The sequence below is a fragment of the Suricata suricatta genome, chromosome 7, assembly GCF_006229205.1.
Source record: "Suricata suricatta isolate VVHF042 chromosome 7, meerkat_22Aug2017_6uvM2_HiC, whole genome shotgun sequence".
In the NCBI taxonomy this organism is placed as follows: Eukaryota; Metazoa; Chordata; class Mammalia; order Carnivora; family Herpestidae; genus Suricata; species Suricata suricatta.
Genome location: NC_043706.1, coordinates 59,946,058 through 59,963,040, shown reverse-complemented (window position 1 = coordinate 59,963,040; position 16,983 = coordinate 59,946,058). Strand labels below are relative to the sequence as shown.

The window sequence follows — 16,983 nt, the reverse complement described above, 5'->3', positions numbered from 1 at the left end:
GAGAGGGATGCAAAACTTGAGAGACTATTGAATACTGAGAATGAACTGAGGGTTGAGGGAGAAGGGGGAGGGGGAAAAGAGGTGTTGGTAATGGTGGAGGGCACTTATGGGGAAGAGCACTGGGTGTTGTATGGAAACCAATTTGACAATAAACTATTTAAAAAAAAAACCACAATCTCCAAAAAAAAAAAAAGGACAATAAACATGATATAACCTAGCACAGCAGGATATAAGGAACTATGAGTGAGAATTCAGAGAAACAAAAAAGAGCAAAAACAGACCCACAAAAATGTCAAATATAAGAATTATCAACCACAGATTATAAAACAATTGTGTTTATTAAGTTAAAAGAAATAAAACACCTGCATAAATATGAAACTCTAAAAAGTAACCTAGATTTTTTAAATTATCAAATGAAAACTTAGACATGAAAAAAAGACAACTTGAAATATAAACTCTACAAATAATTAAAGAGTTGGGAAAAAAATTAAGAGAGAAATACTAAATTGAAGGGTAGGTTTAAAAATTTTTCAAAATATATCACTGAGAGTGAAGAAAAACACAGAAAATCTGGAAGAGAGTTTATGATACCAGGAGAATAGGAAACAACATTCTTAAGAGTTCTGCATGAAGATGAGATACATTACAGTGAGTTTATATTTGAAAAAATAATGATTGAGAATTTTTCATAACTAACAGAGATATTGATCCTCTCTAGTCCTGGGCAACCTAACTTGTTTCTGCTTGCAAACATTTTTCATTCATTTACCTCTATATGCTTTAACATTATTTTCTATGTATTACAGACATGGAAAATGCTGGGAAATTGGGTAAGTATTAACAATTTTTTAAAAGAACCAGACAGTAGATATTTTAAAATTTGTGGGCCATATGATTTCTGCTACAATGATTCAACACAATGGTTATAGGATATAGACAGCTACAAAAAGTATGTAAACAAATAGGTGTGACATGTTCCAATAAAATTTTATTTACAGAAACAGATATCAATCTGCCTTTGTTCTAGTTTATAGGCTATTAGTTTTCTAAGTCCTACTTTAAAGGATCAAAACATGGATAATAATAAAAACATGCGGTGCCATTTTATTCCCAATATCAGCTCTCAAAATACATTGATGAAGGCATAATGCAAATGTTTCTGGAACTTGATTGCTCATGCTAATGGACATAATGAGTTGGTAATAATATTAGAGGTACATATATAGGCTATATAAGTTAAAAAGGGATAATTTATCCACTAACAAAGCCAAAATTATACCTTTAGGAAACTAAATTCAATACCAAAAAGTCTATGATGGAATTCAAAGCATCTAAAAAAATTTAAAACATTTTAAAGGATGAAAAAGAAAAAATCTGAAGAAAGCTGAAACAAGGTCATTTTGAATTATAATGGATTTATGAGGAAACATACAACTGTGGATATATGAAAATTTCAAAAAGTAATGTACAGTTTAAGACAGAAAAACCAAAGTAAAGAAAATTCCATGTAGTTTCCTATCAATGATTCTTTAATTGTATTGCTATTTTCTCAAATGATTAGGTTTTTCTTTGATTTTTGTAGTGCTATTAAAAGCACATGGTTGTTTTGCAAGCAAAAGCAAAATTTTATCAGTTATAAAAATGAAAACAAAAAACTATTATGAATTTAGGTATGATTATTTTTGATGATGATATAATATTAAAATTATTGGAGATTTGGTAAACTTTAATATATAAGGACCACTATTTTGATAATGTGAAAGTTTAATATTCTCATTTCTGTTAGTGTGAGTATAATGAAGGGAAATAAAGCATAATAAGAGTTTTATATTATTTGAGAATTGATCATTGAGTCTGAATGGATAATGCGAAATTCCATGGAATCGCATCTTCTTAGATACAAATACCAAAAATTTAACTTAATGGCATTTGCAGTTGGCTCCTTTGGGGATCTGAATATACTGAGACAAAATTGTATTAAATGTCAGTCAGAAATAATTATTTCTTACCACTCTCACTACAGAAGAGCAAACATGACCTTAGAAACTATCCAGCAAAAATGAACACATTGACACACTTAGGCCATATACTGGATATATTAGAAGTTGCACATAATAATGTTAATTCGGAAGACTGAACCCATTTGTTTGCAATGTAATCATGTAATTTATTTCCAAGGTGCTGATTACCATGATGCACTTGAAGTTTAACATGTTTAAATAGACCAATCTATGCATTAAAAGTAATAACAATTCCTGAAGTTAAATAGTTTTAAATCCTATGTCTGGTTAACAGAATCACTAAGAACTTCTAAAAGTAGTGATCTACTGGAATCATGGCTATATGTATGCTGAATATTTTAAATACAGACTTCTTTTTTTCACTGCTGTTCAAGAGAAGATTTCAGTTAGGTAACTGCAGGTCTGTAAAGATACTTCCATATGTCTCCTAAAACAATGATGATCATATTACTCTTGCATGTGAGATTACATAAAGATGAAATTATATTTCTGTTTTGCATAGCTGTTCTTCATTTTCTTTCTTAACTATTGTATAAATTAAGTCTCCAACTTGCTCTTTTTTGCTCTTTTATAATAATCGGGAAAATATTAAGTTCTGTCCATGTCAATTTGCCAAGTCTAACACAGTGTTAACAGAGCCATAGAAAAGAGCTTTATGATTTGGCTATCACTTGGAAGGGAAAGTTTGGTTACCCAATGATAGTAATGTCTTATATAATTGTTTAGAACTTCTAAAAGCTAACAGATCTTTCTTAAAGTGTATGTCCCTAACGTTGTAACATCGTGTCTCCGTAATGGCATGAGCTTGTCAGTCCCTGGAAGAGCAAAGAAAATGAGGGCAACCTCTCTAGAGTGATGGCATGGGGCCAGAGAGTTGGTTTTATTTTTTGGGGAATCATATTGTCAGGAAAGTTAAGTGCTGACTTCCAATATAAATGACAAAAGAGAGGGAAGTTTTGGGGTGAGGAAACAAGGATAATAGGAGCAAAGGAATCTCTTCAATTCTATTACTTTACTTTGAGATCAAGCCAGCCAGTATCAGTCTCAATGAAAACATGACTACTGCTACTCCCATCTGCCATAAATCAATCTGAAATGTAGGAAAACGGAAAGCTCATTAATGGTTTTGTTTTTTGGCACCTGGCTAGCTCAGTCGGTAGAGCATGCGATTCTTGATGGCAGGGTTGTAGGTTTGAGCCCCATGTTGGGTGTAGAGATTACTTAAAAATAAAATCTTATATATACAAAACATTTAGAAGATTTGTTTTCAACTACAAGGTAGGTGCAAAATTTGTAAATGAATTTATAAAACTGTTTAGTAATAGGTAAGAAATTATAATTAAAATTCATGCAATTGACATTCTGGAAACATTTTCTGAAAACAAACATGATCTTTCACAGACCTGATAGCATCAGGTGGTCTACTAAGAACCACGGAGAAAGGCCACAGGTTAATTAAAAGAAAGGATTAGGGGTTTTCCAGGGAATGTAGTCACCACACATGATCTAATACTCAAAATCCAAACTTAGAGTATCCCAAAGGATGTGAAAATTATTACCCTAATTATAGCTTTATAAACTACATCAAAAGAAAACATTTAAAACTTAAAAAGAAACACTTCTAATCAAAAAAGCCTATTTCTGAAGTGAGAAAGTACTTTCAGTTTATTTCATGGGTCATCCATAATGAAACATTTTCTGAATCCTGATAATTAGTTATCCAAAGCAAAATAAAAATATGTTTTAAAATTGTCTAAAACAATTTTGACTGACCAGAGTAAAATAAAAACATCTTTGCTTGGGTTTATCATGGCAATAGGTTATCCAGAGAAATAAAATGGATTGTTTATAATAGACCTCAGTATTGTACCAAGCTGCAGCATTCTCCCTTCAAACTTCCAATGTTAGGTCTGTCTAATAACTGGTAGAACTGTACGTCACTAGTAAGGTGAAACCTACATGGAAATAATTCTCGAAGAGAAACCATACCTGAGAAATATTCAAACATTTATTCTGTTGCAAAGCTAACCAGTTGAAGTACTTGTTGAATATATACTGCGTGCAGATGTCCTAGGCATTAAGGGTGCAGTAGTGAATAAGAAAAAGTATCTCTCTAGGGGCGCCTGGGTGGCTCAGTTGGTTCAGCATCCTGAGCTTCGGCTCAGGTCATGATCCCACGGGTCATGGGTTTGAACCCTGCCTCGGGCTCTGTGCTGACAGCTAGCTCAAGCCTGAAGTCTGCTTCAGATTCTGTGTCTCCCTCTATCTCTGACTCTTCCCTGCTTGCACTGTTTCTCTCTGTCTCTCAAAAATAAATTTTAAAAAACATTAAAAAAAAAGAAAAAGAAAAAGTATCTCTCTCATGGCACTTACTTTCTAGTGGTGGAGACAGACAAAAAGCAAATAAAAATAAATACTAAAGTGGGAATGTATGCTGTGAAGAATATAAATTAGGGTGATATCAAGAGAACAGAAGTGTAACACATTGGACTGGATGGTCAGAAACAACCTCAACAAGGGATATACAAGGAGATATGCAGAAGCACAGTTCATTTAATAAAATAAATTGAAAATAACCTCAACACCATCAACATTAGGGATAATAGATCAATTATAATACATCTATACAATGCAGCACATACAAGAAGTGTAACATATGTAGTAAAGTTTTAAAATTTCCACATTTGTGAAATTAAAAACTGAGGATGCCAGAGTTACATACTGTGTAATAATATTTATGTAAAAATGGTATGAATTTCTATGGCTGTATGCATACATCAATGCATAAGTGGATACCTGAAATTATACATAACAAAATATAAACAGAAGTAACCTTGGGGATATGGGTAGATATAGAACCCAAGTTGATGATGATTAATGGGGACTTTTGAGTTAGCAGTTATGTTTTGAAGTTTTATAACTAAAAAATACTCAGGCATTAATTTTGCAATTAAAAATTAATTTAAAAATTAAAAGTAAGACAATTTGATATGCAAGAGGGGAGGGAAAAAAGGGTGGGCAAAATGAGTGAAGAGGGTCAAAAGGCAAAAACTTCTAGTTACACAATAAACAAGTCATGGCAATATAATTTACAGCATGGTGACTCTAGACAATAATAAGATGCTGCATATTTGAATGTTGCTAAGAGAGTAAATCATTAAGATTCTCATCACAAGAAAAAATTACAACTATGTGTTGTTAGGGATATTAGCTAGATTTGTTGTGGTGATCATTTGTACTACAAATATCAAATCATTATGTTGCACAACTGAGACAAATATAATGTTATATGTCAATTATACCTCACTAAAGAAGGTGAGACACTCTGATACCATAAACTAAAATTAAAAGACAACTTTTTTTAAAGTAAGCTTACACTCAGCTCAGAGTCCTACAATGGGGCCTGAACCACAACCCTGTGTTCAAGACCCAGAGATCAAGACCTGAGCCACGATCAAAAGTTGGATGCTCTACCGACTGAGCCACCCAGGAGACCAAAAGACAACTTCTAATTTCAACTTTATTACTGCAATCTTGAAACTATCATTTAAGTCAACTCATTTCTATATAAAAAGTGGTAGCCTTCTCTCTTCACAACTAACTTAGAGCGCTTATGCTCAAAGTTGAAATCATTGAATTGTTAAAACTATTGTGTGTGTGTGTGTGTGTGTGTGTGTGTGTATAATAAAAATAAATCAGCCATAAAGAAAATAAATAAAGTTGTCTTAACCTTCATTGTTTAAAACTCACCCAGAAAACCATTTTGATGAGAAAACACTCTTGTAAAAGGGTGATGGGACAGAAGTTCTGTCAGTTTTGATTACTTTTCAAGTACATCAAAGAAACATGAACTACACTGATCTCTTCAGATAATCTACTTTGCAAGGCAGTTAACCACACCTCTGACTGGATACCTTTCTTCAAGGACAACTTAACAGTTGAATTTTGTAAGGCTAAAACACTTTTTTTTCTTTATTTGTGTGTGTGTCTATTTTCCTGTGATGGATAAGAATCATATTTTAGCAGATGTTGGAGAAAAGAGTGTGATTGATTGCCAAGACTAATGCTGACCTAAAACACTAATATCTTTATATATTAAACTAACACCTTAGACATTCTGTGAAAGAAAACCAAAAGAGTCACACAATAAGGGAATGCTGTTTCTTCTCATAGTATTCATTAAATAGTCCCAAAGGTCTTTCAGAGTAACTAACACTTCCCCTGTTTGGATCAACACTGAAGCATGTTATACCCACTAAAAAGATAATAAAACTAAATCCAAATTGATTATTATTCATGAAGATATGCCAGTAGCTATAAACAAGTGTTTAAGATGGTATACTCTTAAGTAGAAAACATTTGATTAGATTTTTGTGGCATTTCATTCTTTCCTTGGCTATACACCATGCTTAGCAGTGCCTTAGAATATACTACTAGGGTCTTCTCTGGCTATCGGTAAAGAGCAAAGCTTGCAAAAATTTTCCTGCCATGGATTTCTGTATCATATTTCAAAAGAAAAAAATGACATCAGTGAGGACATCCACCTCATCTTATCACCACCAGACCAAGGCACTAGGGTTCCTGGGAGAAGGGGTTCCTTAGAATATCAGAATCTATAGCAAATAATATGCCCAATGTTACTACATTGCCAGTAGGTTTGCTCTTTACTTAGAAATTCTAATCATGCTCTTCTCCTAGACTCTCCAATAACTACTGATGAGAGGCAAGTAACATAATAAAACTTCAGATGTAGATCAGATTTTGGGTGAAGAACACTGGAGAAAATCTTAGAATACCTATAACTCAACAATGTGGTGCCATATCTCTCAGCATCCACATAGAGATATTAGCTTTTGGGATTAGTTGATATTTATCTCCCCTTCAGACAAAACAAAGCAAAACAAAACAAAACAAAACAAAACAAGACTGCATAATCTGTAAATAAATGTACATAGTGTTTAAAATATGAGTCTAATTCAAAGTTAATCAGGATTTTTCTGCTCTTTGAGTCCTTCCTTAAAATATCATAGAATTATTGGTAAGATTAAGATGATTTTAACCAGATACATTGCAATTACTTATAGAAAGGAATCCATTGAAGAATTATTAATCCTTATTTATTACAATTGTTTTCTTTTGTCCTCACGAATTTGTTAAATAGATGAATAAGACAATTAAATGTTACTCAATGTTTTTATAATAAAATTATTTGGAAGGGCAATATAAATATCACATTACTCTGATAATAGAATCAAGGTCATACAAGTAACATATTGGCCTAATGATCATAGAGATTGTTATTTTATTGTGCAATGCTAACCTGAAGTACTAGGGCAAAATGTTGGAATATCATTTGGCTCCTATGACTTTAAAATACTAGAACTTCAAGGGGGGCTTGGGTGGCTCCATTGGTTAAGTGTCCAACTTTGGCTCAGGTTATTATCTCGTGATCTGTGACTTGGAGCCCTGCATCGAGCTCTGAAGCAGAGCCTGGAGCCTGCTTCACATTCTGTGTCTCCCTCTCTCTGCCCCTCCCCTTCTCATATTCTATCGCTCTGTCTCTCAAAAATAAATAAACATCAAAAAATTTTTTTAATTAAAAAATACTAGAGCTTCTAAAAAATGCTCATGAGATTTGCACAGCAATGTGCCTTACATTACATATTAGGTAATGCAATCCTATTTTGGAGCGTAATCCGATGGCATCATCACACACAAACACATTCATCATTTTGTCCTGCACATTCAAAAAGCAGAATGTTTTCTGATTGTAACACACATCCCACTAACTTATCATATTCCTGTTGACTAGCAGGCAGCTGAAACAACTTAATGTGCCTTGAATATTTAATCCAAAGTAATATAAGAAAACATCTGTCACTTACGTTTTTGAGTCATCCCACAATACACAATAGGGATTCAAAGTACCCTAAAAATAAGCAGAGAAAGAGTAAATGTATCATGAATACATACCACAAAAATGGAAGTTTTCTGTGAAATGCAAACAGAATGGTGGGGTTCTTATTTTGCAATATGAGCCTCTCAAGAATCCACCTCTATTTTTTTCTTGCATAAAATATTTGTATGTCTTTTCTCACAGATTTGGTGAGGCATTTAATGAAATTCTATTCATGAAGACAATACATTCATTACAAATGTCGTAACTTATATTTAGTTACTTTGAATATTGAAAGTGAAGCTCTCATATAGCACAATGTTTATTTTTAATGATTTCTATTTCATTCTTTTACCTGTAAAACATTAATTGCTGGATTATTTCCTTTAGGGACTGAAGTGCCTACACAGTTTAAATAATGGTGAAACATTTTGTATTAAGCACATGTACAAACACTCCTGCCATCCTCACTAGTCTCTAGTTGGTCACCTTCCTAAGGGCAAGGGATAGTTGCATTAATTGTCCATTTCCAGAGAGTGTGTTGGTTTGCAACAGCTTTTTTTTTTTCTTTTTTTTTGCCTAAAACTGGGTTTATTATGTATGGCTATATTTTTTTAAAAAGAACATCTTATTCAATAATGGTGACGATCAGTGAAATAAAGATCGATGCACCTCACAGCCTTCTCTGAGTTGGTTTTCCCTTAAAGTATGAAGAATGTGAGTGTCATTAAAAGATATTTTAAGTACAAATTTGTACTTGATACGCAAACTTCTTGGCCTAACAAGTCACTCATGGCTGCCCTCTTGGGGTGTAGTTCACAATTAGCATGAACTAAACCAGATCCACTGTTTAACAGTCCCTTTGCATGTCTTAATTACAATAATTATACCTATTGAGTGAGATGGAGATGGGAGCATAAAATAGGATGTTCTTTCAAATTTGGAAAGAAATAAAGTTTAATCATTTCCTTCCTATAAGCCTAATTTAAGATGTAAAAGTGGTAAAGTCCTAGTAGAGCTATTGTTATCTCTTAAAGATCATCTCATTCTTTTGAAATCCAGAAAAAATGCAGACATGACCACATCTAGACCATGGGAAAGTGTTCTTTCTTATTTTTAATAGTTCACAGGCAAGGTTATATTAGTTTCAGGTGTACAACATCGGAATTTGACAAGTTTATATGTCATGTTTTGCAGTATCTTCTTAATCCACAGATCACTTTTGTATAGATCGTGTCTTATGAAATTATGTAAAAAAAGCCAAATTTTTATCAGTTCAGTAATTATATATGTATGATTGGCCACCGTGACCTTCAGCATGATGAAAGGAACATTCTGCACACTGGTTTATCTTGGGTAGTGCTTTCTGTTTTGGAGAGTACTAATTGTTGAAGTGTTTTCCTTCCTCCTGTCTGTCACATTCATTGGGCTTTATTTTGTCCTTTTGAAACTAGCCTAATGATTCTTCCTTTACGTGATATCTTTAGATAGCTACAAATACTATTATATCCCTGAAGAGTCTTCTCTATTAAACATATTTTGTGGATTTCAAGTCCTCTCATTCTCCACATCACTCATTTCTTGGAGCACACATGACTGAAGTGCATTTAGGGCAACTATCCATGTGTATCCTATGTATAGAACAAAGTGGTGCTCTATCCATCCCCATTCGGTACCATATTCTTAATAATGCAGACTAAGACTATATCAGATATATTTGTAGTCTCTTCCTCAGTTTGATTACATATACATTGAGGTCTCTTAGGAGAGACTTTTTGAATCCTGATTTTGACATCCCATACATTCACTATTGCTTCAAAACTTTTAATCATTAGAGGATTAAGAGATTAAACATGGTATCTATGACCTCATCCAACTAAGTCATTAATAAAAATGATGACTAGGCCAAGGTAGATAAAAGTTACAGTCCTGAACTAGGCTACTGGCTCCATTCCACAGGTGGACATGCTCCCCCCTGACAGCTAGCTCCCACCCCTCAGTCTTGTCTAGTATGTAGATAATCATTGGGGTATATCTGGCAAAACAATCTCTTCAAAAGTCTAGACAGGTTCTTTGTGACATGCTGCCTTTCTAAAGTGCTGTTTTCTGGGTCCATTCTAGAATTTCACCAGAAATAAAAATTAAAAAGTGATTCTAAAGATTTTTCAATCCACCCAATTTTATTTTTCTTTTAATTATGACATTTGACTAGTTCCAATATTTTAGCACCATTACCATTTCCAAATATCATTCAAAGACCACCTAGCCAAGGTATCTTACTTCTTATCAAATGTTCATACCCATAAGCTATGCTCTTAGAGCATAACAACACTGCCTTCTCTGAAAAAACTTACAGTCTTATAGAAGTTGATAAGAAATACACATATGGAATATTTATATAACAATAAATAGACATGCTTTTATAAGTCTTACAAATCATAATATACTATGTAAGGGACAAATGAGGGGCGTCATGACTTGTGTTAGATCAAGTTTCAAGGACTAAGTATGTCTTTAATGTGGTTCTACAAAAGGCATAGATCTGGGGAGGGTCACGGAAGGGAGGGGTCCTTCAAACTGTTTTCTTTTTCTTTTGTTCTTTTGTTCTCTTGTTCTCTTTATTTGTTCTTTATTTTTCTTTTATTTTTCAAATCTTTTTTCTTCTTTGGTCCTATGAGACCCTATTTGGTTTTAGCTTAAATTTTCATTCAATTTGTGAATTTTTAAGAAATTCCTGGCATAGCTACAATGTTGTATTATAAAGTTATGCTGCATTTATCTGGAATTTGTTCAGAAGAACTCAGAGCACTTTATAGAAAATAAATTATCCTTGAAATATCACAATGAAAGATATGGGAGTATATATTTAATTAATATAGAAATTTCGTATAGGTTAAGAACCAGAGATAATGGTTTTTCTAAATCTAGTTCACTTCTTTTAGTAATGTATGAGTTATTTAAAATTAAATCTCTACATAAACCATTATAGGATACCAATTATAGGATTTATATTTCATATTTACAGTTCACAACAGGTTACAATAAAAAGAAATAATATTAGAAAATCAATATAAGGGGCGCCTGGGTGGCTGAGTTGGTTAAGCGTCCGGCTTTGGCTCAAGTCATGATCTCAGGGATCGTGGCTTCAAGTCTCGTGTTGAGCTCTGGGCTGACAGCTAGCTCAGAGCCTGAAGCCTGCTTCAGATTCTGTGTCTCCCTCTCTTTGTGACCCTCCCCTGCTTGCACTGTCTCCATCTCTCAAAACAAAAAACATAAAAAAAAGAAAATCAATATAAAATGAACTTAATTGTTTGGATTTTTTTCCTTTTTACTCCCATAAAGAAACTGATTTCCACTTTCAGACAAAAGTATAAAGGTTTGTTCTACTCTTAATCCATGCCATTGTTAATCCTTAGTTTTATCCTCTACCTTCTTCACCTCTCATCTCTTGGATTTTATCTCATACTTCTCTTTCTTATTGTCTTTGTGAAAATGTAAAAAGCGCCCCCATGAGGATTATTAAGGATCTCAAAATGCACTACTCTCATGTTTCACTCTACATTCTGGAACCTACATGACAGACAAACACCGTCCTCTGTGAGCGTGCATTCTAGTGCAGTAACCAATACATAGGTCTGTGAGCTGCAGTCAATTATTTAAACATTTGAAGTTTAGAAAACTAATCAGAACAAACTAATCAGAGGAATCTTAGTATCTGGATATACCAGTTGCTTAAAGGAGAAAGAATGTGTGATGGGAAACAAAAAGCAAATATCAATGACAAATGAATCCTAAACATGAAAAAAAAACTTGCTTAAAAAGTTCTGCTGAGAAATCACTTGTAGAATATTTGTTATAACTTTTAGATACTTTTCTCAAAGGTACAAGAGGCTACAAGATATGTTATGAGGAATTTACAGGAAATCAATAACAGGAAATGGTGAGCCCAACAGAGAGTAACAAATGTGATGACAGGAACAAGGAGGGAAAAGGCGAGCTATACACTAGCCTATAGAAGTAAATTTAAGAAATGTACCAAGCTAACGAAACAAAAATTCTCAGGCAAATGAGATAAATTTACATAAGAAAATTCATTTACAAAGCTGTTAATATCATCAACACTTAAAATATTAAAACTTCATGTATTTGAAAACATTTGGAAATAAACTACCTTTTTGAAAAACATAGTTTTGGTAAAACACGCAAGCAAACAAATAAAGAAACAAAAGCAACAGTAAAAAACTGTCTCTCTTGATCCTGGTCAAAATAGAATTGTTGAACTTAATTTAAATATTTCTATTCACCTACATTTAAGCATTTAAAATATGTACTATGACTCAAATTTCCTAATTACTACATATACTCTACATACTACTTTCAAGTGTCTTTAATAGTCTTTGCGGTTGGTGTTTTTTTTTTTTTTTACTTTTACTTTTTGACTTCTCTCCATTTCTATATGAACCAAAGCAATTTAACAGTATAACATATCATTGGCTTTGTGAATATATTTCCATGGGTGGTTCTCTCTTTTCCTTTGGTCTGCATAGCTTTTTTTAAAATATATAATAAGGGATTTGGACACCCTTTCTAGATGTACACCTCAGTGATTCATGAATGACATTCATAAATAAATTCCTTTTTCCTTCTTTCAAAACTCTCTTTCAAGCCTTTTTTTTCTCCATGCAGGATACTTTAAATACATCGCACAATGGTAAATTACTCTCACTAAGGTAAATTTCATTTTGTCATTCATATAAAGTCACTTAGTAAACCCCTATTACATTCCAGGTAAAGCACTGAGGATACAGAACTGAGCCTCATAGATTTAACTATAGTGAAAGGGGCAAGGAGAGAGACAAATAACATAAACACTTAAATATATAGTATGCAGGATGGTAATCTGTGCCATGATGAGAAAGTAAATCACAATGACAGGGAAGACTGTGATGTGAATGAATTGCAATTTTATATATTGGAAAGCCTTCACAAATGATATCTGAACAGAGATCTGAAGGAAGTTGGTCATAGAAAAGATAAGAGTAAAGTCACAATAAAAATGAATGAAAACCAAATTTCTCTAATTTTTCCTCAGTGTTTGTAAGTTCTGAATAGATTCAATTCACACACTATGCTTACTACACTTTTGCTATCCTTGTGTTTTCCAAGTGTTTTCTCCAGACCTACTCTAGAATCAACTGTGGTATTATTTAAAATGTAGATTACTTGGCTCCACAAGTTCTGAGATTGGGGTTATACCTAGGAACATGCACTTCAATTATTACTCCTTCCACCCACCATAGTTTCTATCCACATCAAATTTGAAGAAGTATTGCTCAAGATGAATGCAACAGAAATCATATAGTTTCTTTACCCCCCTCTTCTGTTTTAAACTTTCAAATGCCTAAAGCTCATATGTCACAGCAACTTCCAAATCTGGAAATGTCTTAACTTTCTTGTACCTTTCATAGACCTCTTAAAAAAATATATCCTTTTGTCTATAGAAGCAAAGCAAGTGAATAGACGAAGCATCTAAAGGCATGAAGAAGGGCAGTGACTTCATCACAACTATCTCAATATTTCCAAATTTCTGACTCAGATGTTCCAGAATGACTGTCTCTGTCACATCTTCTAGTGCATTGCACATTGACTTCTTGAATGTAGATGCGGGAAAGACTACTCAGTGGACACCATACTGTCTCTCTTCAATTTTCAATATTTTAGATGTAAAGGCATTGCATTAAAAAGACCTGGATTTTGCTAAGTATATCTTCCTTTCTTTCCCCACTGAAGCATAATTGTAGCTATTATATATTACTGCACAAATAGACTTTGGGAATTCCTTAAGAACATTTCCAATATGATTGACCTGACCCACAAAAGACTCATTTAGAATCTGTGTATAATTCTACTACTATTTGAGAAAAGACACATTAAATAAAGTCTAAGGAATACATGGTGGGAGGGGTGGGTAAAATCTTAGTGGATGTAAAATCTTCCATAGTAGGATCTATGAAAAATCCCTAAAAACTGATCAGTGAGAGTATTTCTTTTAACATATGAACAGCTTCATAGTCCCTGAAAGTGTAATATACCACCCATGAATATGATACAGTTGTATTATGTATGAAGCTCAACTGCAGGAGATAATCTGTTGAATGTTCTCCACATCTTTTTTAATATGATTTTTAAAAATGTATTATTTTTGAAAGAGGAAGAGAGAGAGAAAGAGAGAGAGCACATGAGCGGAGAAGGGGCAGAGAGGGAGAGGAGAGAGGATCTGAAACAGACTTTGTGCTGACAGAAGAGAGCCCCATGTGGGGCTCAAACTCATGAACCATGAGATCATGACCTAGACCGAAGCTGGATGCTTCACCGACTGAGCCACCCAGGTGCCCCTCTAAATCTTTTTCTCAAGGTTATGGTAAGTACTATTCCATATTTCATATTTTTAAATGATACTTAGACCCAGAACTAAATCTGGGTCTAAAATTTTTTCTTCTTCTTTTCCTTTTGAAAGGGTAGCTGACATATACCTGAAGTCTAAAGAGCATCATTAAAAATGCAATACTGTGTTCTTACTTAATAGGATCATGGAGATAAAGGGATATTTGAATAGATTTATGAGGGTTCTACAGAAAGCATCACGTTGAGAACAAGTCAATATGGAAAAGAGGGAGCTGGCTTTAGGTAAGGCAAACTGATACAAAGACCACTGAAGTGAGAAACGCAGAATATTGTTTTATCAGGATGAGTCACATCCATGTTGCATAGCTCTTCTTGTGGGGTTGGCAGCTATTTAGCTGGAACATAAAGAAATAGCATATATTTAATTCAGCTTCTGCTATATGGTCACTCACTAGCCCACATTAACCAGATGACACTATTTCTATGGATGTGATAATAGCTTGCTTCCCTAATTTCTGAGATGTATCACTAACCTGAATGTACATTATTTCCCAGTGAATATTGCCTATTTGACATATGGGAAACAGTAAAAAGTAGAACCGCTATCAGGGATTATTTTTATGTTTTTCTTCAAAGAAAATCATTGCCTCCATGTAGATGTCTTAGAGTGTCTTACCTACATATGCTCACATGATTACTTCATTTCCAACAATCACTGCACAGGACCCTGGTGCACCTCTCAACAAACACATGGGTTTCCTAGGAGGAGAAACTCCCCACGTATTTCTTATGATGTGGAGTGGCAAAAACATGAATGAAAATAGTAAATAACTAAATTTCATAGAGATAAAACATACAGCTTAAGTCTTTTCCTTTTACAGCCAAGAGGCTATCTTAATAAGACTTCTATGGGATTGTAGCAGAGGCAAAGACAACAGAGGTGTTTGCACTACTCCAGTCTATCACCTGCCAGCAGAGAAGTTTTGCTAAATTTCTTCAAAAGCACAACACATCTGCAAATGCCAGAGCTGCCCCTGATATCCAGCACTTGGTTCCACAAGGCCCTTCCTGTGGCTGCCTAGGTGGTGCTGCTCATGGAATTCTCTGATTTTCCCTAATATCCTACTACCACTTTGCAATGACCATTCTCTGGTAATTCCTTTAGTCAGGTTGCTAAGGTGCTGGAATAATAATCAACAGCACAAAATTTAATCTCTGGTTGCTAATTAATTCTTATTGAATAATGTATCATCAGTGTTGTATAAAATGGCACTCCTAATGTTTACATATACATTATCTTCATAATCTAAAATTAATTTTGCAATGCTCCAATGCAGGGTTATTAGTTTTCTATTGCTGCTATAACAAATTACCATAAACAGCAGCATAGAATAACATAAATTTATTACCTAACAGTTTCTGTAGGTCAGAAGTCTGATGAGCTCAGCTAGGTCTCTACTCAAGAGATTCTCAAGGTTGAGATCAAAGTATTGGCAGGATATCACTACCTCCTGGAGGATCTAAGGAAAACTCCATGCACAGGTTCATTCATGTTTCCATAGAATTAGTTCCCTGCAGTTGTAGGGCTGAGGTCTACGTTTCCTTGCTGGTTGGCAACCAGGGGTTGTTTTCAGTTTTTACAGGCTTCCTATACCCACTGGCTTCAGGCCCTCTTCTTTCATTGTCAAAGTCAGTAATGGTAGTTGAGTTTTTAGTATGCTGCCTTTCTGACCATAACCATAGGGAGATTTATACAGCTTTAACAGTTCATGTGATAAATGAGACCTACCCAGATAATCCAAGATAATTTACCCATTTCAATGTCTTTACCTTTAGTCACAAACTGCAAAGTCTCTTTTGATATGTACTATAACAGGTTCTGAAGGTTAGGACATGGGCATTTTGGGTGGGGGCACGATTCTATTTACTATATAAAGGTTGACTAACTCTACAGCCTAGAATCCAAATCTGGCCTGCCACCTATTTTTGTAAACAAAATTTCATTGCAGAGACACACCCATTTGTTTAGATATTGTCTGGCTGCTTTTGTGCTCCAACAGCAGAAATTTGTGACAGAGGTCATTATAGCTCACGTCTACAATATTTGCTCTCTGACTCCTAACTAAAAAGGTTTGCTTACCACTGCTCCCAAAATAGCAGAATGAAATATGGCCATTTGTAGCAAAGTGGATGGACCTTGAGGGTGTCATGCTAAGCGAAATAAGTCAGGTGGAGAAGGACAGATACCATATGTTTGCACTCATAGGTCTAACAGAACAGGAGAAACCTAATGGAGGACCATGGGGAGAGGAAGAAAGGAAGAGGGAAAGAGAGTTGCGGAGAGAGAGGGATGCAAAACCTGAGAGACTACTGAATACTGAAAACGAACCAAACAGAGGGTTGAATGGGGAGGGGGTGGGGGAAGGGAGGGGGTGGTAATGGAGAAGGGCACTTGTGGGGAAGAGCACTGGGTGTTATATGGAAACCAATTTGACAATAAACTATTTAAAAAAATACACAAAAAAACAAAATAGCAGAATTATTCTAAAATATTTTTGAAAAATGTTGACTATGTATTATGAATCAAAATTGTATTTGAAATGTAAGTGAGAAGGTTGCTTACTCAAGCTGAAGAATTTAGGATATAACCAAGAAAACACA

At 34.2% G+C, this 16,983-nt stretch overlaps 1 protein-coding gene across 3 annotated transcripts in view; it reads right to left on the bottom strand.

Annotated features, from left to right (window-relative positions):
- The window catches only part of ADGRB3 (adhesion G protein-coupled receptor B3), a 719,614-nt gene that overhangs the window by 276,828 nt on the left and 425,803 nt on the right, over positions 1-16,983 (bottom strand). For all 3 annotated transcript variants that reach the window (XM_029944937.1, XM_029944936.1, XM_029944938.1), the window contains exon 16: positions 7,907-7,950. In XM_029944937.1, coding sequence (XP_029800797.1) covers positions 7,907-7,950 — 44 coding nt within the window. The remainder of the gene's footprint in view (positions 1-7,906; positions 7,951-16,983) is intronic.